The 24,345-nt window shown below is 38.8% G+C and overlaps 1 protein-coding gene across 4 annotated transcripts in view; it reads right to left on the reverse strand.

Moving 5' to 3' along the window:
- The window catches only part of LMBR1 (limb development membrane protein 1), a 133,953-nt gene that overhangs the window by 87,239 nt on the left and 22,369 nt on the right, over positions 1–24,345 (reverse strand). Inside the window, exons 2-4 of one of the 4 annotated variants that reach the window (XM_065939568.1) lie at positions 23,817–23,889; positions 21,293–21,332; positions 18,905–19,044 (exon numbers count right to left, since the gene is read on the reverse strand). In XM_065939568.1, the coding sequence (XP_065795640.1) occupies positions 18,905–19,044; positions 21,293–21,332; positions 23,817–23,889 (253 nt within the window). Of the gene's footprint in view, positions 1–18,904; positions 19,045–21,292; positions 21,333–23,816; positions 23,890–24,345 lie in introns of those variants that run through there. The other 3 variants (XM_065939572.1, XM_065939569.1, XM_065939571.1) reach the window with 3 other exon arrangements.

The following is a 24,345-nucleotide window of genomic DNA, read 5'->3' on the forward strand; positions in this document are numbered from 1 at the left end:
CCAAAGACACAGCCTCTTCAGACATATTTGCACCTGAATATTTAAATTAGAGCCAGCAGCATTTATTGAGCACTTAATAAATGCCAGATACTCTACTAACCATTTTACATGTATTATCTTGTTTAATTTAAGCCTCATAAAACCCTAAAAGTAATAATTAGCATTTACTGAGCCCTCATGTGCCAAGCACTGTTCTAAATGATTTACAGATATTATACAAACTCATTTAGTCTTCACAGCAATCCCCCAACATGACAGAGGCTGGTCATATAAAACCCGCCAAGCCTGCAGAGCCTGCAAGGAGCTACACTAATTCCTAGGATTTTTAAAAACGACCGCATCACAGAAGTTTAGTAAGCAACTCCAACTGGGAAAGAAAACTTGAGAGGCAAGCGAGTTCACATCACCTTTTCCCTTTCTGGCACATTCTACACTCATAAAATCACAATAAAAAGCAACTGAGATGATAGTAAGACTTGATTTTTAAAAATACAGAATTGTAGGTATCTCGTTGGGATATTTGGACCAGCAGCTCACTTTTTATAGTAACACACTCAACTTTAAAACTGATGGCTATAATCTTCATTAAAATTTATACAAAGATAAAAATTATGCTAAGCATAAATTCAACACATTACATACATTTAAAATCCAAAGCTTTTGAAAACGGGCAGCTGGTGCTCTTTCGAGACCCTTACTTATCACTGGAGATGTGGCAGTGAAGGATACGCACACCTCTGCCCTCGGGGACCTTCCGTCTCAGACACATGGAGGTTACGCACTGGGCTCTCAGGGAACCAGAGCAGCCAGCTCCCAACTGCCCTGGTGGCAGACTCACACACACATTTCAGAACAGCCCTAAATCCTCTCTGGAACAGCGTGGGATAGAAACAAAAAGAACGACCGCAGCACTTGTACAGGTTACCTAGAGAGATGTCCTTCCTTTAGTAAACACGGTGATACAATTAAAAATCAATTTGCAGTTTCTTATTAAAAAATCTAGATATGCTAAATGATTCTACAGTATATATTTATTTTAGCAGGAAACAGAATGTTTTACAAAGTGTCTTCAAAAACAATGTTTCATATCTTTCAGAGGGAAAAACTTTACTCTGTACTTTTAAAAATAAAAATTGTTCTAAAATACTTAACCACTTTTCAGTCTTAAAAAAAAAATAAAGATGCTAAAAACCTTAATCTTCTTCGATCAGAGGGGTTATAGTTACAGCCAACTGTATTGTGTTAATAACCAGGAAAGACACACGGGCTGGTGACCAAATGGACACACAAGGCTTCCAGACAGACCTGGGCTCGAGCCCCTGCACGTCCACGTGGCAACCCTTCTAAGTCACAGGTTCGTCATCTACACGAGGCTGAGGATCATATCTGTAGGTGATGCTGAGAATTCAAGGAAATGATGCATGGACAACGAGCACGTCTGTCACAAAATAAGCACTTAATGACTTTTTGCTTTTAATAACCATCACATCCCCAGAGGCTACTAACACACGGTGCTAATTAGCTCCCTTACCAGGCTACCAGACTCTCTGAGCACCCGTGTTCACTTGGTAAAAAAGCAGACATATATAAAAAGCAAAAATGTTAATCTGTAGCAAATTTGCTGAGTTATTATTGACATAGTATGTACAATTTATTGACAATTTATGACTTTATTGACATAAAGTGTACAATGTCATAAAATTTGACAGTTATGTCACGGTAACCAAGATAACAAATGGCAACCGTCACTCCCAAGTTTCCTTACCATTTTATAATCACTGCCTCCTGCACTCTCTACCCTACTCCATACTCCAAGAGTCAGATTCTACACTTTATAAAAAACTATATTTTTTATAAAAAATTTAAATTTTCTATACATGGTAAATGTAGTATATGCTCTTGTTTTTGCCTGGCTTTTGTCAGCTGGCACAATTCTGTTGAGATTTTTTTCAACGCTGTGGCTCATCGGTAGCCTGCCCCTTTGTATCAGATTGGATTCAGTTAACCACACTTCATTCATGTCCCTGCAAACTATCTGAGCTGTGGTTCTCACAACTAAAGTTGTGTTTTATACAACTAAAGTTGTGTTTAGTTGTGTCTCACAACTAAAGTTGTAGTTTATACAACACAGCTTTATACATAAAAGAGTTTTATACACTCAAGTACAAGTCTTCATATGGACACAAGCTTTCATATCTTTTGGGTAAATACGTAAGCATGCAATGTCTGGGTCATAAAGTAGGTGTGTTTCTTAACTTTTAAAGAAACTGCCAAAATGTTTTCCAAAGTGAGTATACAATTTCACATATCCACCAGCAGAGTTGACATCTCATCCACATTTTGACAAAAAAAATGGTCTTTTCAGTTTCAGTCGTTCTCATATCTCATCACTGCTTTAGTTTGCATTGCCCCATGGATAATAACGTCAGATCTTTTCATGAACTTATCTGCCATCTTTTCATGAACTTATCTGCCATCCATTTACAACTTCTTTGCTATATGTCTCTTCAAATTTGTTGCCCATTGTTTCATTGGGTTGTACTTAGTGAGTTTGGCAGTTCTTTATATACTCTGATTACAAGTCTTTATCAGGCATAGATTTCCAGATACTTTCTCCCGCTCTGTGAATTATCTTTTCACCTTCTTAACACTGTCTTTCAAAGAACAAGATTTCCTAAGTTGACAAAGTGCAATTTATCAATGTTTTCTTTACGGATCATGCTTTAGCTACCTTGCCCAAGAAATTATAGTCTAGCCCAATGGCAAAGACTTGCTCCTATGCGTCCTTCTCCAAGCGTTAGTCTCTGGTTCTTTTGAATCACTCTCTACACGTGGTGCCAGACATGGACTGAAGCTCATTTTAAGCCCATGACTGCCCAACTGCTCCAGCGCCATATACTGAAAACAGCCTCTCCTACCAAACCTCCTTTGCATCTTTGTTGCAAACAAATGTACGATTTGTTTGGGTGGATCCCTGGACTCTGTACTGCATTTAGTGAGCCTATCTGTCCATCTCTATGTTGATGCAAACAGCAGTGTCGTTACTATGGCCTTAAAATAAACTTTGAGTCCCGCAGTCAGTCCTCCAATTTTGTTCTCTTTCAAAGGTGTTTTGGCTAGTCTAAGTCCTTTAATTTCCCATCTAAGTCTTACGTCAGTTTTTCAATTTCTACCCCCACCCCCCAAAAAAAAACATGCTGGTATTTTGATTAAGATGGTGTTGAATCTATGGATCAATTTGGGGAGAACTGGCATACTAATGGGCTTCCTTAACATGACTGTCTTCTGATCTATGAACACAACAGCACACCTCTCCATGTATTTCAGCACACTTTAATTCTCCTCAGCAGTGATGACTGGTTTACAGTATTCAGGTCTCACACATCCCTAATCACTTCACATTTTTTATTCTACTGTATATAAATGGCATTGGCTTTTAAATTGATTTCCAATTATTCCTTGCTAGTGAAATGCAATGGTGTTTGATACACTGATTCTATATCCCTGCAACCTTGCAAAATTCACTGATTAGTTCTAATAGCTTTCTTAGAATAATTTCCATCAGAATTTCAATACATGCAAAGTAATTAGCCTCCAACTAATAAAAATAAATGGAAAAAAAAAAGAAAAAAAAAGAATTTCAATACAGTCATGTCATTTGTTATTAGAGACAGTTTTACTCTTTCCTTTATTTATTTATTCTTTATTTATAAAGAATAAATCTCATTTATTCTTTAAAAACCACCAGAACAGAGGTGGTGAGAGGGGAAGCTCAGGTAAAAAACATTTACTATTAAGTATGATGTTACCTGTAGGGTTTTCAGAGGCTCTTTATTAAGGTGAGGGAATTCCCTTTCATGCCTAATTTGCTGAGAGATTTTATCAGGAATGGACATGAACTTTGTCATATGCTCTTTCTGCATATATTGTGGTGACTATATGAATTTCCTGGTTTAGTATGTGCATATGGTAAACTAAATCCACTGCTTTTGTCAAAAGTCATGATATATTATCCTTTTTATATATTGTTATATTTGATTTGCTAAAATTATGTTTAAAATTTATACATCTATGTTCACAAACAATATTCACCTACAGTTTTCACATATGTCTATCTGGTTTTGGTTTGGTATCAGGGTAATGCTGGCCTCAGAGTTGGGAAATATTATCTCATTTTCAATTTTCTTAAAAAGTCTGTGTAGAATTGGCATTATTTCTTCCTTAAATACTTGGGAGGACTACCAATGAAGTCTTCTTAGCCTAGAGTTTTGCTTGTGAGAATGTTTGAAACATTACCATAATGCCTGAGAATGTTTCAGTAGTTTTTGCCTTTCAAGGAATTTTTCCATTTCTCTAAGTTGTTGAATTTGTTGACATAAAGGTGTTTATAATACACACTAATTATGTTTTTAACACCTGTAGAATCTGTAATGATATCCTGATACTGATAACTGGTATCTGTTTTTCTGATCAATCTGGCTAAGTCTTTACCAATATTATTGACCTTCTCATTGATTTTCTCTATGCTTTCTGTTCTCTATTTTGTTCATTTCTCCTCTCATCTTTTTTATTTCCCATCCCCTTACTTTGGGATTCATTTGCTCTCCTTTCCTAGTTTCTTACGGTGGACACTGTACGAGACCTTTATTTCCTTTTCTAAAATAGGTATCTTTGTATCATAAATTTTGGAATGCTTTAGTTTCATTTTCATTGAGGTCAAAGTACTTTCAAATTTCCCTTTTGATTTATTCTTTGAGTTACTGTGAATTATGTTATTTAGTTACCAAATGTTGCTGTCACTGATTTCCCATTTAATTTTATTGTCATTACAGAGCATCTTTTATGACTTCAAGTATTGAGATTTGTTTAATGGCACAGAATATGGCTTTCTTGGTTCACATTCCCAGAGTACTTGAAAAGAATGTGTATTCCACAACTGTTGGGCAGTGTTCCATAAATAAAACTTAGGCCAATATATTTAATTTTATTCAGGTCTTCTATATCCTTAATTTTTCCTGGCTACTTGTCCCATCAACTATTGAAAAAGGGATAGTTACATATATGAACATAATTGTAACTTTGACCATTAATCCTTTCTTAAGTTTTTGCTTCATTTGTTTAATAGTGAAAGTCGCTCAGTCGTGTCTGACTCTTTGCAACCCCATGCACTGTAGCCCACTGTAGGCTCCTCTGTCCATGGAATTCTCCAGGCCAGAATACCGGAGTGGGTAGCCATTCCCTCCTCCAGGGGATCCTCCCAATCCAGGAATCGAACCCAGGTCTCCCACACTGCAGGCAGATTCTTTACCATCTGAGCCAACAGGAAAGCTCATGCATTTAATAGCTATGTATAGTAAATAGGCATTTTTTCAGTAGGTAAGTTTATTACTATGTTCTTTTAATAAATGAACCCCTTCATCATTATGAAATGATCTTTATGCCTGTTAACATTCTTTACCTTTCTCTGATAATAATACACTAATTATTTCATCTTCCTTTTCCTTAGTATAGTAAATCTTTTTTCTCCTATTGCTGTTAACCAGTGTGTGTGTGTACATTTTAAGCAGATTCTTACAGGCAGCATATATTTGTGCTTTCTTTTTCATTCAGCATAATGATCTCTGCCTTTGAATAGGAATGCTCAGAGCACTGATGGTCGCTGACATGACCAGGTTTAAGTCCATCAGCTTGCTCTCAGTTTACTACTTGCCCCACCGTTTGGTCCTCCCGTGCCTGCTTTTTCTGTGATCCTTTGGATTAACCATTGTTATGATACCATTCTATTTCTTCTGCTTGCTATTGACTATATCTCTTCTTTGAGATTCTTTAGGGCTGCTTGAGGTTTACCATATACACCTTTAAATCATCACAATCTGCCTGCAAGAGGTACAACACTTCCATACCGCATTTATGACCCTTACAGGCTACTTCCGCTGCTTTTCTCCTGCTCTTGCGCTACTGGTGGCATGTGCTTTTACTTGCACACTATAAAATATATTGCTACTATTTTTTATTAAACAGCCAATTCTCTTTTCATAAGACATACGATAAATACTCTTTTATATTTACCCACAAATTAGCTACGTCTAGAGCTCTTCATTCTGTTTTATAAGGTCTAGATTTCTGTCTTCTACCACTCTGCCTCTGCTTGGAGGGTGTCTCTTATTGGTGGTAGTATAGGTCTGCAGTGATGAACTTTCACCTTTTGTATATCTGAGACTGTCTTTATTTTGACTCTGTTTTGGAAAAATATCTTCACTGGATACAAAACTAAGTTGGCAGGGCTTTTTTCTTTCAGTACTTTCAAATATTTTTCTTAACCCTCTCTCCTTCAGAAACATCAGTTATATCATTGATGCCCTGGTTTTTCAGTCATTTTTGTTTGTTTGTTTGTTTCTTTTTTAGACAGTTTTCTATTGCTAGGTCTTAGAATCCACTGAACTCTTCTGTAATATCAAATCTGCTTTTATCCCATCCAATACATTTCATGTAAGATATTACAGGTTTCATCTCTAGAAGTTTATTTGGTTATTTTTTACATCTTTCATGTCTCAATATGTTCAGTCTTTCCTCCAGTTCCTAGAACAAATGAAACAATTACAAGAAATGTTTCAGTGTTCTTATTTACTAATTTTGAATCTGTGTCAATTCCAAGCTCTGACTGACTTTTCTCTTCATTATGGGTTGTATTTTCCTGCTTTGTACTCAGCTGTAGGCTCATGGGAAGCAGAGCAAATCCCCAAAGATATTCATGCCTTAATCCCTGGAGTTGTTATCCAGTACTATTAGTGAACATGCTACATGGTATATTTGCTTTTAGGGCTTCTGTAACAAAGTCCCACAAACTGGACAGCTTCAGACAAAGAGAACTTATTCTCCCACCGGTGTGGAGGCTAAAAGTCCAAAATCAAGGTGTCAGAAGGACCACACCCCTTGCAGAGGCTCTAGGAAGACTCCTTCCTTGGAGGTGGCACACTCGGGCCTCGTAGGCGCATCGCTCCAGCCTCTGCCTTTGTCTTCACATTCTTCCCACTGTGTAAGTCTCTGCTTTATCTTCTTGTAAGGACACTAGCTATTGGACTAGGGCCCACCCTAATTCATCCTGGCCTTAAGTTACTAATTACATCAGCAAGGATAGTATTTCCAAATAAGGTTATGTTCTGAGGTTCTAAGCAGATGTGAACTTGGGGGAAACACTTTCAGCCCAATATACATGGAGACAAGAATGTTGCAGATACAATTAAGGCTGTGGACTTTAATAAAGAGAGACAGGGAAACCATCTTGGATAGGCCAGGTGGGTACAACCTAACCAAAGGAGCATTTAAAAGCAGAGAACTTTCTCTCAGAGGAGTCAGAAATGCAGCAGAAGGGTAAGTCAGGGAAGGACTTGACACAACTTTGCTGGGGATGGGGGGTGGGGGGCCTGTCACATGAAAAACCTGAGAAAAGAGGCCGGAAACCTACAGGGCAGATTGGCACCTGGCAAACAGCTAGCAGGGAAACGGGGGCCTCAGGCCCACAACAACAAAGAACCAAACTGAGCAACAACTTGAATGAACCTGGAAGCAAACTCTTTCCCAGAGCCTCCAATAAATATACTATCTTGGAAAATCTTCACTTCAGTTCATGAGATCCTAAGGGCTCATGAGAGCATGAGGGCCCTTTTTTGGTCTGCCAAAAAGAGAACATCTGTTTCACAAGATTTTCCTAAGGGCCATGTTTAAGCTGAGAATATGATAGCCCATTGATTCTATCCATCTCAGTAAAACAAAATGCTTAGCTGAGCTTCTGACCAGTTTGGAAAACACTAAAACAGAACACTTTTGTACATCCAAGCCTAAAGATACCAATATGTCTTTCAAATGCAGAAAGTTTTTAACAAACCTTACTTCAACAAAATGCTGAATGGGCTCTGTGTACTTAGTGCACAAGAGATCCACACTGTTCACGATTTAAGACGTTCCCAGGCCTGGTAGCAGATGTCCAAGTGAGGGGCACTTTATGTCTGACCAGCCTGGGTTTGCACCCACAGCTATACAAAACCTAGAAAAGGGACTTGAATTCTGCCGTCTTGCTGCTGCTGCTAAGTCACTTCAGTCGTGTCCGACTCTGTGTGACCCCATGGACTGCAGCCTACCAGGTTCTTCCGTCCACGGGATTTTCCAGGCAAGCATACTGGAGTGTGTTGCCACTGCCTTCTCTGCTGCCGTCTTAGTTCATGTATAAAATGGGCTAAAACTTAACTCACAGAGCACTCATGAACAACAGAAGAGAAATAACATACCAAAATGTTAAATTATCATCAGTGCCTCTCCCCGCCCTGTCTCAACATAATGCAAATCGTCCAAAATCCTGAAAATTCCAAAGCACATCAGCAATTAGGCCAAATAGGTAGCACCTGTGGTAAAAAAAAAAAAAAACAAAACTGCCAATGCAGGAGACATAAGAGATGCAAGTTCAATCCCTGGGTGGGGAAGATCTCCTGGAGGAAGGCAGGTATCCCACTCCAGTATTCTTGCCTAGAGAATCCCATGGACAGGTGAGTCTGGTGGGCCACAGTCCATGGGGTAGCAGCTCTCGACCCTTTCCTTAAAAGAACAATTCTCATTAATTACACCAAAAAAAGCTTACACAACAATACTCTGTATTCTAATATGGCATTAAAAATACATGAAAACAACAATGACAAAAAAACAGGCTCAGAAAATAAACTGCAAAGAAATATACCAAATTATTCAAATTATTAACAATGTGACCATAGTAGAATTATGGATGATTTTTTTCTTCCCACTGGCCTGCCTACACGTTCTAAGCCTTCTATAAGGGGCATATCAAGAACCTTAAAAATCATATTTAAACTCCTTTGTGAAACTCAAAATCCTCCACACCACTGTATCATATAACTTCCCCACAAAATGCCTAAGAAGGGCAGAGAGCAGCAAAGCTTCTTGTGATGCAGATGCTACCTGGGCCCCCAGTCAGTCACAGATCTCAGTTTGCTTACTTTCTAGCCTCGCTAAGCACAATCCACATTCTACCCTCTGCAAAATCACAAATTATGGAGTGGCAGCAGCTTCAGAGGGTGCACTCAAATAGTTTCAACCCTGAGTATAAACCTTGAATGCTTCACTAAACTTTTATAAAATCAGGGGGAAATTTTTATTTAGGCTTTGTAATTTGAAACAATTACCATCCATGTTATAAAGCAGACATCATTATTATTGATTTCTAAATATAAAAAGTATATATACTTCTAGAATTTGTCCTTCTGATCATTATGTGTCCCTTACATATAGTGAAAAAAAACAAATTCAAATTCTTCTCCAGAAATCAAAAGTTGAAAAACGAAAGTCTGCCTTAGGCAAAAGATCACAAATTAGGAAAAATATCTAGTCTAACTAACCAACACACTTAAAATGAAGATAGTCATGAAAATCTAAATAAAGAAATCTTTATCAATAAGTGAAGAAAACAGTCAGGATGATCACAAAGATTCTGAATAACAATTCAATTAAGTTTGTAATGAAATTGGGGTCTTCTTTTATGTACTGAACTTTATATATTAATAACACTTATAATTTTTTTTAATTTTCCCCCACTTCCCTCTTTCCAGGAAAGTCAACATTACTGCTGATGGTTCTACCAACCACAACTGCAAACAGAGATATAATCTCCACCACATTTATTTTTGCAAGAAAAATTCACTTGACACAAAGAATTTGAGAGTTGATGGTAACATACTAGGTAACAGCATAGTCACCTATGTAAATAACCAGCTTTTAAAAAAACCTAAATAATTAAATGCAAAAAATTAAATTTATTAACCAGAATAAGTGTGAAAGCTTCAGACTTAGCTCATGCTAATTTAATTATCAAATTTGCAACATATAAGAAAGTTAAAGTTACAATGAGAACATTTAATTAGAAAAATAATAAAGCTACTATACACTCCTAAGTTGTCATTTTATTTTTGAAAACTGTAAAACTTAACAAGTTTTCAGCATTCTGCAAACATATATCAGACATACACACATAAATATCTCTTAAGAATATGGTATAATTTTGATAAAACATTCTTAAATTAAAAATTAGGGCTAAAGCACATAGCATACTACTACCACCACCTTTACTGTATTATATATTATTATTTATCAATTTGTAAAAGAAAAAATGTTAGCTAAATTTCTCTACTTCAGAAAACTAAAATCATATGCTCCAACACAGTAGAACCCTAAAAATTCAGAAAACTTGCAGTTTATCTAAAGCAGTTGCAATGACAACTATTTCAAAAGGTATTCAATGTCTATCCTCAAAAGAGGTATCTAAACAAACAAAAGCTATGTAACAATTCCAGAATACTTAGTTCAAAACTCAACCCAACCAAACTGAACTGCCCGATCACCAATGGAAACATTACCTTCTAGCTCCATCTGCTGGAGTCACAAAATATTTCAATACAAAATATAACACTATGAAGCAAAAAAAAAAATCTATCACTTTTTAATCACACGACAAAAAACTTCATTCATTTAAATTAGAAAATTAATCCAAGTTCAGCCATATTCAATAAATTCCAAAGCGATAAAACTAAGTTAAAACCATATTTCCCTGGAATTGAAGATCTAATCCAATTGCCAAAAAGTGACATATAATAAAAAAATTCTAAGAAAGCATAAGCTTTAAAGGAAAGACTACAAGTTTGCTCTTGAATAGTGAGTGTTGTGAGAACCTCACAAGTGTAGCTTTTGCTTCTGTACTTGGAAGGAAAATAAAACAAAAAGAACAATTATAGCAACAAGCTGTGAAACATTTTAACTTTGTTTTTAAAATAAAAAAAGCAATACAAATCTACTGTAGAAATATTATAAATGCAAACACCAAAACAAAATTTTTTATAAAATGTAAATTTTCTATATTATATAATCCTACCACTCAAAGAAAAACTTTTTTTTCAACATCTTTCTATATAAACAAATATTCATCTATATCATCATCTATAATGGTAAAAAAGCAGTCGTTTGGATCTACCAAAATTTAAGCAAATTTCCTACTTAGATTGTTTTTTATTTTCACCATTATAAATAATAAATATCAAGTAACTATACAACTAGAATAATGCACACTATAATAAATGACTGAATTATTGAGACCAATTAACTAGAAATTGTTAGTAACATTTATTTAACTAAAAAATGATACCTTAAAATTTAGTAAGAACTGACTTGATTTAATGTTTACACATAAGTAAACATGATACCTATTTTTCCTTTTAAAGTTTAATTGCTCATAATCTAAAAGTTTGAATTTTTTGACCTTCTGTGGGTCTTGAAAATGTATAAAACAAAGATGGATTTGGGGTGTTCTTGCATCATGTCCAAAATATCATACTGGCTCTTCTTGCTGACAATCAAAATAAGGCACATATACCTTGCAAAGTCAAGCCAGATTCACTGTGGTTATCTTTCAACAGGCTGAATCTTAAAATGGTCAATCATATTATACATGTGTATCTCTATCTGGTCATAAGTGAGTATAGATAGCTTAGCTGAGAGAAAATACCTCAAAAACTGAAGAATTATTTCCTTATCTAAGGTAATCACTTGACTATATCCAAAGGTACATGACAGTTTCACTTTTACGTTCATTTCAAACTCACATACATGCGAGTGTCATCTGAGGTGGGCCACTCAGGGCATTTAGTGTGCGTGCAACACTGCGACCACTGCCTTCATCCAGCCCCAAAGCACTCTCGCCACTCGAGGAGGGAAAGTCTCTAAGCGGCTGCGTGGCGGTCCATCTGGAGAACTCCGTGCTTCTCTACTTACTTTCAATAGTAAAGATACAGCAAGTGAACACAACAGACACTGTCTTCTATTTTACTTCTTTCCCCTATTATAATTGTAATAATAAATTAGGATTAAAAACAATACAAACTTTAGCTATGACTTTCATTTGTCCTCTCAGTCCCTTTTGTAGCATCCTATAATAAACTATAATCACTGGCATGCCATGGCCCACACCAAGGGAACAATGAACCCCATCTCTCTTAGCACCCAGCTGACAGTGACAAATGGCCCCAGCTAAAACCATCAGTGAGCAGAAGACTATCAACCTGACCCACTCCAGCTCCAATATCATTTCTATGCTTTTGAAGAAAATGTTTTAATAATTTTCTCATTGTAGACAGAGCTACATCTTACTGCAAGATAGTGATTTAAAACTAAGTTGAATATTCTATTTATTAATGTCACTAAATTCTGGCCCAGAATCCTATAATTCCAAGGTAATACAGTTAACATGAAACATTTCAAACACATGTCCAAGATCCAAACACTGTCTTCAAGCTAAACTGAATACATTTATAGATATCAAAGCACCATCAACACATATTTTAGCTTCTAATCCTCATGTGATTTACACAGTAAAGGCACAATCGTTCCATACTGATAATTTTCCAGAATAAGCCGTTAAAATTTGTTTTCAAACTAAGTCCACTCTAGCAAAGTATTCCTAATAATATAATTAATAACTGTTACTCATCCAATCAATGAATCTTTACTTGTCCCTGTAAAAGAACTGGGACAGGTGCCTCATGGGAGATTAAGAGAATTTAAGATATGCTCCCAGGCCTCAAAGAATTTAGCATAAATTTATAAAACACTTAACAAAAAAGACAAAAAATAATTCAAGAAAATCCCGTAAATGTCACAAGATGGCAAATGATTAACACATGAATACGGATACCATCACTGCTCTGGGGTAAGAGAAATCAGACATTCGGGGACTGCTAACTCTGACTCCGAAATGACACTACTTCCAGGGGACCCAAAACATCACCCTGGTCAGAGCAGGGGCTTGTGGAGGTCAGGGGATCAAGGGAGTTTAGCTCAGGCTGCACACGTCTCACAGTGGGTCCCTGAACCTGTGCTGCAGTTCTTTCCCCAGGTCTGGAATGCCTAGCTAGAACGGACATGCTCAAATGCCGGCAGAATCCCCACACAGTTCCCCAACCTGCAGAATAAGAGCTACCACAGTGAGAAAGGCAAAGCAGAAGCCACTTGAACCACCTCTAACCTGGAAACCATAACCCACCAGAAATCTCATGTTCCTAAAGGTAAGGCGGGGATTAGCACAGCCATCGAGGACTCGAAAGATGAGAGGGGGCTGACTCTCACATCCCCAAGAGGGATCTTGGAGCATGACTGTGGGTTCTCAGCAGCTTAACCAGTGAGCAACTCTCAACCAGGGGGTGCTACAGTGAAGCTGCTGCAGCAGACATGGCTTCACTGTGAGGGCAAATGAATATATGTCTTGGTATCTGGTATGCCTACCGATGTGACAAAAGCTTTTTTCTCCATCCCTGGCCATGAGGCCTGCATTGGCAGGCGGGTTCTTCACCACTGGGGCCACCTGGGAAAGCCCACCCACGAGGCCCACCAGAAGCAGTCTGCTTTCAGCTGGCAAGGCAAACAACTCATCTTCACTGTCCTGATTTCAGGGCCCAGCTCCTCCTGGCCCTATGTCACAACTGAGTTTGGGGGGTCTCCATCACCATTCCCTTCCAGGGGACTGCACACTGCTCCACTGCACAGATGACAGTACGCTAGTCAGACCCAGTGAGCAAGCAGCAGCAACGACTCTAGACTTGTCGGAAGACACTCCAGGGCCCAGCGGTCTGGGTCCCAGCCCTTCTAGGCTGTGGCACCTGGCCTCTCCTACGCCAAGGAGAGGCGCACTGCTCGGGGCCTTCTTGGGATTTGGAAAGGAACATACTCCTTGCATGGGTGCGTTGCTCTGGCCCACTGCTAAGTGATACAGAAAGCTGCTGGTTTTGAGCAGGGCTCAAAACAAGAGAAGGCTCTGCAGCAGGTCCAGGCACCTCTGCAGACGGCTTTGCCCTTGGCCTTATGACCCAGCAGATCTAATGGTGCTGGAAGTGTCAGCAGCAGAGAGGATGCTGTTCAGAGCCCATAACAGACCCTGGATGGGAATCACAGCAAAGGCCCTTGGGATTTCGGAACAAAGTCCTGCCATCCCCATGCAGGTAACTACTACCTTCCCTCTGAGAAAGTTACTGGCTTGCTGTCAGGCTTAGTAGAGACTGAACACTTAACTGTGGGTCACCAAGTCACCATGCAACCTGAGTGGGCCATCATGAACTGGTGGGCGTGCCAAGCCATAGAGTGGATGAGCGCAGCAACACCCCAACATCAGATGCAGTGGTGACCGTGCCTGAGCAGGCCCTGAAGGCATGAGAAAGTCACATGAAAGTGGCCCAGATGCCCACGGTCCCCACGTCTCTCCCCGAGCTGGACTGCACCTGTGGCCTGGTGGGCATTCCTTCTGATCAGCTGGCAGAGGAAGAGAAGAGGGGGCCTGGCTCGCAGACAGGTCTGCCAAACATGCAGACACCGCCCCTAGGGGGACAGCCCTCCCTGGGACATCTACAAAGGCCAGCAGTGACAAAGAATCTTCCCATTGGACAGGACTTTGGGCAGTGCACCTGACCACTCACTTTGCTCAGGAACGGCCAGACACATGATTATACATTCATACTGGCCTGTGGCTCAGCTGGAAGGTCAGGGACTTGGAAGGAGCATGACTGGAAAACCAGTAACAAGAAGATTTGGAAAAAAGGTGTGCAGACAGCCCACTCTGAATGGGAAAAAAATGTGAAATGATTTGCATCCCATCAAAAGGAGACCTCAGCAGAGGAGTCTCATAGTAAAGTGGACAGATGACCTTGTCCTAGTCTCACAGGTCCCATCAGCCTCCACTTCGAGCCACCTGCCATCACCCAGGGAGTGCGTGAAAGAGTGGCCACGGTGCCCAGGACGGAGGTTACGTGCAGCCACAGCAACGCAGACATACACTCTCCACAGCCGACCCGGCTCCTGTCACCACTGCCTTCAGCCTCACACTGAACTACACCCTGGATGCTCCGCTGTGACCGTCTGGCCCCATTAATGCTTGTAATTTAAAAAAAACAAAGAAGCAAGTATATCTAAGGTTGACGAATCTTCAACCCCAAGACAATCTAAAGAAACAAATACTCCTTGGATGTCATCCACAAGATTAAACACAACTATGAATTCAGAAGAGAAAGATAAATATGAAGCTTTATGAAATTCACTACAAGCAGATCTACCAAAAAACCAGAGGCAGAAACAGAGTGAGGCTCATGAAACCCTCGAGAACAACGTCCAGCACTGGCGGCTAGGACTTCCTAAGACCTACCATGAGAATGTATCTAGAAGCAACATCGTAACTTAGGGGCTCCTCCTCTGGCTCCCCAACTTTCAGCCAACGTGGTCACTGGCGCTTAAAGCTACTGTTTACAGCTTACCCACTCATTCAACACACGTTTACTGGGCTACCACTATGTGGGAAGCACTTTTCTAAGTCCTAATTCATAAACAAAATACAATGCCTGAGCTTACACCTCTTACATTATAACCAGAAAGGCAACCAATACAAATAAATACATTTACTTCCATCGTTAAGACTCCAGCATAAATACATAGCACATAGTGTACTGACAGTTCTTACTTTCAGTCCATAAAAAGAATAAATAAATGGCTATGATTAGATTATCTAAAGGTCATTAAGTATATCATGCATTTTCTGTTTGGTAAAACTGGAAACAAAAGCCAGTTCCCTCATAATTCTGGTTAGTCTGGACCGAGACCTGCACTTCTGGGAAAATACCTGGAGCCCAATCCTCAAAATGCATCCACCACAGAACCGACAGCCTTATGGAAAGCAAGGGCCAAAGGGAAGAGTCTTCAGCAAGCATTTCAGACAACATATGCCAAAAGCATTTGCAAATCACATATTATCTAACTACTGGTTAGTAACAAACTGTTATCTGAAAGTAATTCACCAGAAAAATCACTGATAAATACATTTTTGAACCTGCCATTGATAAATACAACTCACCTTACTTTCCAGGTTGTTTCCTACCTTTCATAGTGACTTTCCAGTAGATGGCTTACTATTTTGTATCAATTTCAGTAAAGACCTTAATTTGCCTGAGTTCAATTGCTAAGCAACAAAAGTGGAGTAATTTCTCTTTACTCACTTGACAACTAGTCCCAACCTTACTGACTTCATCTGGTCTTCAGGCATCAGTGACTCCATTTGCTTCCAGTACCCAGGGTGACAGAAAGCACAAGCCCAGGGTGAGACACCCGACAGACTAAGGTGTCAAAATTCTTCTTGTCCACAAACAGGATAAGCGGTACTAACGGACAACTGGGAAGGGAACACTTGCAATTAACCTGACAGTTAATACCTAAAAACTTGCAAAAATGGACACAAGAAATACAGGGGGGCAATTTACTGAAGAACAAATACAAATGACCAATAAATGTGCTTTGTAAATGCCTACCCCCACTGGTAATTAAAGAAATGTAAATTTAAAAGGGGAAATTTCTCATCTATTGAATTCCATTAGGGTTCCATTTCATTATTTATTCAGTTATGTGTTCACATGCACACACACAATATCCAAGGGTTTAGGTAACAGTATTCACAGTAATTCTCTGGATTGTGAGATTGTAATACTAATTTTCCTCACTACAAATTTTGCTTCCCAAATTTTCTACAGCAAATATGTATATCTTTAAACACAAACACAAAGGGGTAAGAAAAGAGGTAGTTATCTGTATAAACTCCAAATGGATTAAACAGCTACATGCAAACAAAATCATTTTTTAAACAATAAGAAAAAAAGGAGTATTTGTCACATCTCATGAAGGGAGATCATCTTCTAAACACAAAAACAAATTACAGAAACCAAAGGAAGAAAAAGACTGGACACATAAAAAGCAAAAAGCCTGCAACCAAAAACACAAAATTAAAAAGTAAAATAACCAGAAAAACATACTTACAAAAATCTGATAAACAGCTGATGCGTTTCACACATAAAGAGATAACATAATTCAATATGGAAAAAAGTGGGCAAAAGACAACGAAACACATAAAAAAGATACATGTATTAGATCTTTGTATATATTTTACAAATTAAAATGTTCTACCTCATTAAACATTTCCAGAAAATCATAGAGCCAAGATTGAAATTTAGATCTATTTTGCTTCAAAGCACTATACCACATTACCAAAATAAGCCACTATTGTTTTAACCACATTAAATTTTAAATCAGTTTTCGCTCTAATCCCAAAGAAGGGCAATGCCAAAAAATGCTGAGAGCTACCATACAACTGTGTTCATTTCACATGCTAGCAAGGTAATGTTCAAAATCCTTCAAGCTAGGCTTTAACAGTACATGACAAGAGAACTTTCTGATATATAAGCTGGATTTTGAAAAGGCAGAGGAACCAGAGATGTAATTGCCAACATTCACTGGATCATAGAGAAAGCAAGGAAATTCCAGGAAAACATCTACTTCTGCTTCGTTGACTATGCTAAAGCTTTTGACTGTGTGGATCACAACAAAATGGGAAAATCCTAAAAGAGATGGGAGTACCAGACCACCTTACTTACCTCCTGAGAAACCTATATGCAGGTTAAGAGGCAAGAGTTAGAGCCAGATATGAAACAACGGACTGGTTCAAAATTGGGAAAGGAGTACATCAAGGCTATATGTTGTCACCGTGCTTATTTTACTTATATGCAGAGTACATCATGCAAAGTGCTGGTCTGGATGAAGCACAAGCTGAAATCAAGATTGCCAGGAGAAATAACAATAACCTCAGATATGCAGATGGTATCACTCTTATGGAAGAAAGCCAAGAGGAACAAAGAGCCTTCTGATGAAGGTAAAAGAGGAGAGTGAAAAAGCTGGCTTAAAATTCAACATTCAGAAAACAAAGATCATGGCATCTGGTCCCATCACTTTGTGGCAAACAGAAGGGGGAAAAGTGAACACAGTGACATATTTTATCTTCTTGGGCTCCAGAATCACGGTGGACAATGATTGCAGCTTCTTGGCAGGAAAGCCATGACCAACCTAGACAGCATATTAAAGAGCAGAGACATCACTTTGCTGACAAAGGTCCACATAGTCAAAGCTATGGTTTTTCCAGTAGTCATGTATGGATGTTAAGAGTTGGACCATAAAGAAGGCTGAGTGCCAAAAAACTGATGCTTCTGAATTGTGGTGCTGGAGAAGACTCTTGAGAGTCGCTTGGACAGCAAGGAGAGCAAACCAGTTAATACTAAAGGAAATCAACCCTGAATATTAATTGAGAGGACTGATGCTAAAGCTGAAACTCCAATACTTCAGTCACCTGATGAGAAGAGCTGACTCACTGGAAAAGACCCTGACGCTGGGAAAGACTGAAGGCAGGAGAAGGGGGCGACAAAGGATGAAATGGTTGGATGGCATCATAGACTCAACCGATGTGAGTATGAGCAAACTCCAGGAGATAGTGGAAGACAGAGGAGACTGATGTGCTGCAGGCCATGGGGTCACAGAGAGTTAGACAAGACTTGCCAAGTGAACAACAACAGCAACAAATGTTAAAGTCTGTCCTTGACAGAACAGTTCTTCCCCTTCTATCACACATTCTGAAATAACTGAAGAAATTAACAGCAAATAAATAAAATGGAAACTATGGTAAGCTTTTGTTTTTTAAGGTCTGAAATGGAGGTTGAGTTCTGACATATCCAGATAAATCAAAATTCTCTTGATAAATAATTAAATGAAAATGTTTCTATCAAAATCACAGTATAAACGCTGCTTCTTGTAGAAAAGCTTTTCACAACTAAGAATCAGACTAGTAAGTAAAATCTGACTTTCTGATTTTATGAAGGACTCAAATAGTTAACTGAAGGAAGACCCATATTTTTATGGAAAATAAGAAAAGGAAAAAATTTAAATATAGTACAGTATAAAATGAAAACACTAATTGTGATTATATTAAGACATATATACTAACCATGAATCAGGGAGCCATTCAGCCACTGAATATAGTAGTTTTGAGGAAAAGCAAGCAGGATTTCATTGCTGATTATCGAGAAAGGTAGAAGCAAGACTGCTCCAGCCGACACTGCCAGAGTGAAGGTGCTCAGAAACAACCTGGAAAAGGAGAGTCAACGTCACCAGTGACCGGAAAAAGCAGACTACAGAAGCCATTCAGAAAGAACAGAACAGAACTCTTCCAGTTTTTAAATCCAAAAAGAATTAATGTGCATTTCATTGAGTATATGCAGTTGGAAGACAAATGATATACATATGCTCCCAGAAGTTAAACTAGACCAACTCTAAGCCTTACTCTGTGAAAAGACCGTTAAGTCTACCAAGTTGGCCTAAAGCGGACATAGACTGGAGACAGAGTACTTCACACATTTTGTGAGAATAAATTGTAGTCTCATTCTTCTTTTAAATTTAAGTATTTATTTCACAATTGCATTTAATTAACAATGCTGGCAATATATGCTAAGAGCAATGCAACAACTGTTTCAGGTGAAAAAAATACTTGTGAAAACAGTATGAAAAACGACTTAAGGGTTATTTCTGGAAAAAAAACTTAAAAAGCCATTGGTCTACTATCTCTTAAAATAGGTAAAGGTTAAATAAACTTATAATAAATTGCAGGAAACTATTAAACAATATTTAAAAGATGATTTTGTCATTTTTAAAAATAAGATAGCTCAAAATGTGCAATACGGAAAATGTCTAAAATTAAGTTAAAAAGAAAAAGCACAGACAATAAATATAAACCATGCTCTCTCCCATCCCCCTCCCCCAACATGTATATTTTCACACAGGAAAAGAGGTACATTAAAAAAATCTAGCATAATATATAACAACTCCTAGGAGAGGGCCCATAAGGGGCTTTCACTTTCTCAGTTATTCACGTCCAAAATGCTTAAAATTTTATATCTAATTTTTAAAGTTTTTTGAAGACTAAAATGGCAAAGGAAAATGGAACCTCCCTCACTAAAATTAGAGATGAAATTTTAATTTAATATCCCTTCCATTAAATTTAATGTAGAAAGAATGTGAAAATACATGTAAGAAAATATAAGAAAAAAAATCATACCAAACGCTCAAAACACATCTAATAGAGTAACTTTGAGGCCAGTGCCATCTTGTGGCAACCAAGAGAAGTGTTTTCCTACTTAAAAGTCAAAGATAACCTCCCCTGTTTAGCGAATCACTGATAAATTTCTTACTGTAGGCCATATGATACTTGTCAAAAATACAATTCAACTCAGACACCGGAGAAGGCTTACGAAGTGGTTCTGCTGGACAGGCAGCCTGTTTCCTGGGAAAAGTAGGGACACATCATCCCAGGTGCACTGCCAACTCGGGCACCTACCCCAAGTGAGCTCCTGTGACCTGCATCTCTGCCCTCCAACTGTGATGGCCACACTGCTCGTCCTTGACACCCACAGACCCCGCTCCCAGGTCCTGCACGAGACTCCCAGCCCACCCCCCCAAGCTCCCCTGGCCACGACAGGGCCCACGCACTGTCAGGCTCACCCACCTCTCCACAGGGAGCGGGTTCTCAGGTTCCGGGTGTCTGGGCAGTCAGCCCCCTCCCTCGGGGCCCCTCTGTGTCCTCTGCCCCATGAAGCCTTCCTAGCCCCTCTCCCCCTCGGCCCTCAGCACACTGGCCAGCAGCCCAGCTGTAAAGGCCCACCGTGGCTTCCCAGTCTAAAGCTGGGAGGTGTATGTGACCAAGGAGTAAGTGTATGAGGACACGCAAGTGTTTTTTAAATCAAAAGTTACCCAGAAATCCTGAATATATAGTCACCATAAATATAACAGTGGCCCTTACATCAAAAACCTTCTAGAAGGTATTGTGACTGGCCTTAGAGATACAAAACAGGGTCATACCATCTGCTGCCCTTGAGTGGCTATGAGAACTATCCATAAAAGGCTGATGTGGCAGAGCTAAATCCCAACAAAGGGTCCTCAAAGTAGGGACCTGAGTCAAGCCAGAAAATGCAGACATGGTGACTGCTTATACAATGGCAGAAAAGTGTTCCTCAGAACTGAAGGCAGTTCTAGAAACGTCGCCTTCTGAAATGCAGCACACTCTGACGACAGAGCCGACGGGACTTCATGGTGTGGGCTGAGAGAGGGTGAGAGATGACCAAGACCTTCCGTTGGCTCCTTAAGCAAGCAAATTTCAACAGATAATCAGTCCACAATTATCCATGTGTTTGCTTACATGTACTTTCTTGAAAAAACTTTAAAGTTGCTGTAATACTTTAGGTGAATATTTTCCATATTATTGCCCAAAGGGCAGAATTAAGTTTTGAAAATTCATGACTCCAGAATTAGAAACACGAGAACTGAACATTAAAATACATACGAAATCCTGTTGACTATGGCATCTTCATCTTCTTGTTCATCTGTAAAAATGTTCAAGGCATTAATATTTTTATCTTCCAACAAAATGCTTCATTAATTTAATAAAACATAAAATATAAATCTGAAGAAGCAATTTTCCAACTCTAAATCTCACTAAATCAGATAGGATAGAACATGGTTAAAGAACAACAAGAGTCTTTTGACTGATCAAAAAATCCTGATTAACAAAACTCCCATATGTAATTTAAAATCTTCCAAATGTTTAGTGCTCAGGGAAATAAAACTCAGTAGAACCTTGGAACCGCATTCAGGTTGACTGGTAATACGAAGTCAGTGAAACTGCTAATGAATGAAATTTTCTGGTTGATAATGTGTGTTAGTAGTTCAGTTGTGTCTGATTCTTTGTGACCCCGTGGACGGTGGCCCACCAGGCTCCTCTGTCCATGGGATTCTCCAAATAAGAACACTGGAAAGGGTTGTCATTCCCTGCTCCAGGGGATCTCCTGACCCAGGGATCAAACCCAGGTCTCCTGCATTGCAGGCAAATTCTTCACCATCTAAGGCACCAAGGAAGCCCCTGGTTGATAATAGCCAAAAAAAATTTACTATAAAATTAAAATTCAGAATCTCAGAACTCACACACTTTTCTGTAATCTGAGCCTATTGTTAGTAATGGTTAAGAATGAGGATTTTACCCTAAACCACCCTGTACACCACCGCCTTGACACGGCATCATTTTGTTCCAGTTACAGACAGAAATACACCACACTCTGTGTCTTTTTCAAGAAGCAGATGGCCCTTGCTCTGGTGCTTCCTCACCCTACCCTCTCCCTCTCTTATGGCAGTTGGCCATCTTTTTAGTCCTCCCACATAATCTTACCAGCTAAGGAAACTATGATCCAATTACAAAAATATTACACAACACCCCAGCCCTTCTTTCTCCTCAATACCTCACTGGGGTTGTCCTCAAAGGCTCTCTGTGTGGGTCTCTGGAATTCTGAGTGCCCACCTGCTTCAGTGACAACGGCATATTTGGGCCATTCTCTTAGTCCAAACTCTATTCTTAATTACTGGCTGCCCAAAATACTTCTACAACCAGAGAGACCACAAAGTACCATTGTCACAATTAATTTTTATATTGTTGTACCTACATCTAATCAACCACAAAATCTTGAAGAGTGTTTTAATAGCTTCATGTCCATTTCAGTTCTATTGCCAATACTCTACCAATTGGTCCAGGGTCTTCATTACTCTTCTGTGATTGCTCTAAAAAACATCTAATAAATCTCCTGTTTTCCCACTCATCATCCCCTCATTTCCTCTAAAACAATGCACTGTTCATTCATTCTCTATCTCTCTCTCGTTCAATGCACATAGTCTATGAAGCTTGATGCCAAGATATCTTTTAAAGCAGCTAAGATACTGTCTTGGATCCCAGGTCAAAATTTTGAGAGATTAAGGAATCCAACGAGTATTTCAGTGCAGTCACAAAGCCAAGCAGTGCACTACAGCAAGCACTATTTCCCGATTTCTTTAAAAATTCTTAAAGTTTAATATGATAACATAAGGAATCTTCAATATACGAAATCCTTAAATATTCACACGGCACCCACTATTAGCCTAGCATCACAAGTGAAAATCTTGTGATTTCAAAGAAGTAGCTCAAATTTAACAGAAGTCAGTAAAGTAACTACTTTAGTTATTTTATAAAAGAAAACAATGGTTAGTTACTTACAAACTCTGGCATACAAATCTGTGAATAAGTCAACACAAAATTCAATTTAAAAAAAGATATAGTGGTCCCCCTGGTGAGATAAGGATACATATGAAAAAATAAAAGAATAACATAATACATAATTGAATATTAAACGGTATTATGCATGCGTGCTCAGTCGCGTCAGTCACACTGGACTCTTTGCAACCCTGTGGACTGTAGCCCACCAGAATCCCCTTGGCTCCTCTGTCCGAAGGTATTCTCCAGACAAGAATACCGGAGTGCCATGCCCTCCTCCAGGGGATCTTCCTGACCCAGGGATCGAATCTTATCTCTTTACATCTCTGCACTGGCAGGCGGGTTCTTTACCACTAGCACCATCAGGGTATTACGGAGACTCTAAATTCTATACCACTCTAGAAAGCAACAGAATTCTGGTAGTGAGAGAAAGAACGGGGTGGAGGTGATGGGGGTGAGTATGTTCAAATTCAGAGCCAAGGAATCAAACATCCTCATAAAGTCTGGAATTTCCCACACACTGAAGAGCCCTGGACTATTCTTAGTTTAATATAAGAATGAGGATAAACAAGGGCTCAGGGCTAAGAAGTAGACCTGGGTCTGACTACTGACCCTGCAAGTAGTCAGATTCCCTGGAGGTTATTTTTAGTGCTCTTAGTATCAGGCAACTGCTTGCTTCAATCCCAGGCACAATGAACACACTAACCGTGCTTATGCGTACCGTGCGGCCACGGAACATGTCTAGGCCACATGGCATTAGATGCAAAGCGTTCATCACAGTGTGTCTGCTCACCTGATTTTCTCTTGTATCTTGTGATGATGAAATAGGAGACAACGTAGAGAATGGCAAAAAGAAGGAAACAGATCTGAAACAAAACAAATTTAACACATTTACATTTTTTGCATACCTTTTTAGGTAAAACAAAATACATCTTTGGCATTTATAAGGAAAAATAATTTAATCTGTTACATAGTAAAAATTTTAGCTAATAAAAAGTATTATGAAGTATTAACTTATACAAGCTAGTCAGCTCAGTTTAAAACCATTCCAAAAAAAAGCCCAATGGATATTTTTCTTTTCATAACTTGACCAAGTTGTTTTAAAATCATGGAACTATTAAGAACGAAACCATCACTGACAATTTTGAAAAGCAAACTCATGAGATGCTACTATCCCACCAAATATTAAAATACACTCTAAAGTTTCAATAACATTTAAAGAGTATGCTGGCACCGAGATCTAACAGATCAAAGATTTAAAATCAATTTTAGAAAAATGTGGACTCCCCGGTGTTACAGTGGATAAGAATCTGCCTGCCAAC

Source organism: Muntiacus reevesi, chromosome 6, assembly GCF_963930625.1.
Source record: "Muntiacus reevesi chromosome 6, mMunRee1.1, whole genome shotgun sequence".
NCBI classification, from domain to species: domain Eukaryota; kingdom Metazoa; phylum Chordata; class Mammalia; order Artiodactyla; family Cervidae; genus Muntiacus; species Muntiacus reevesi.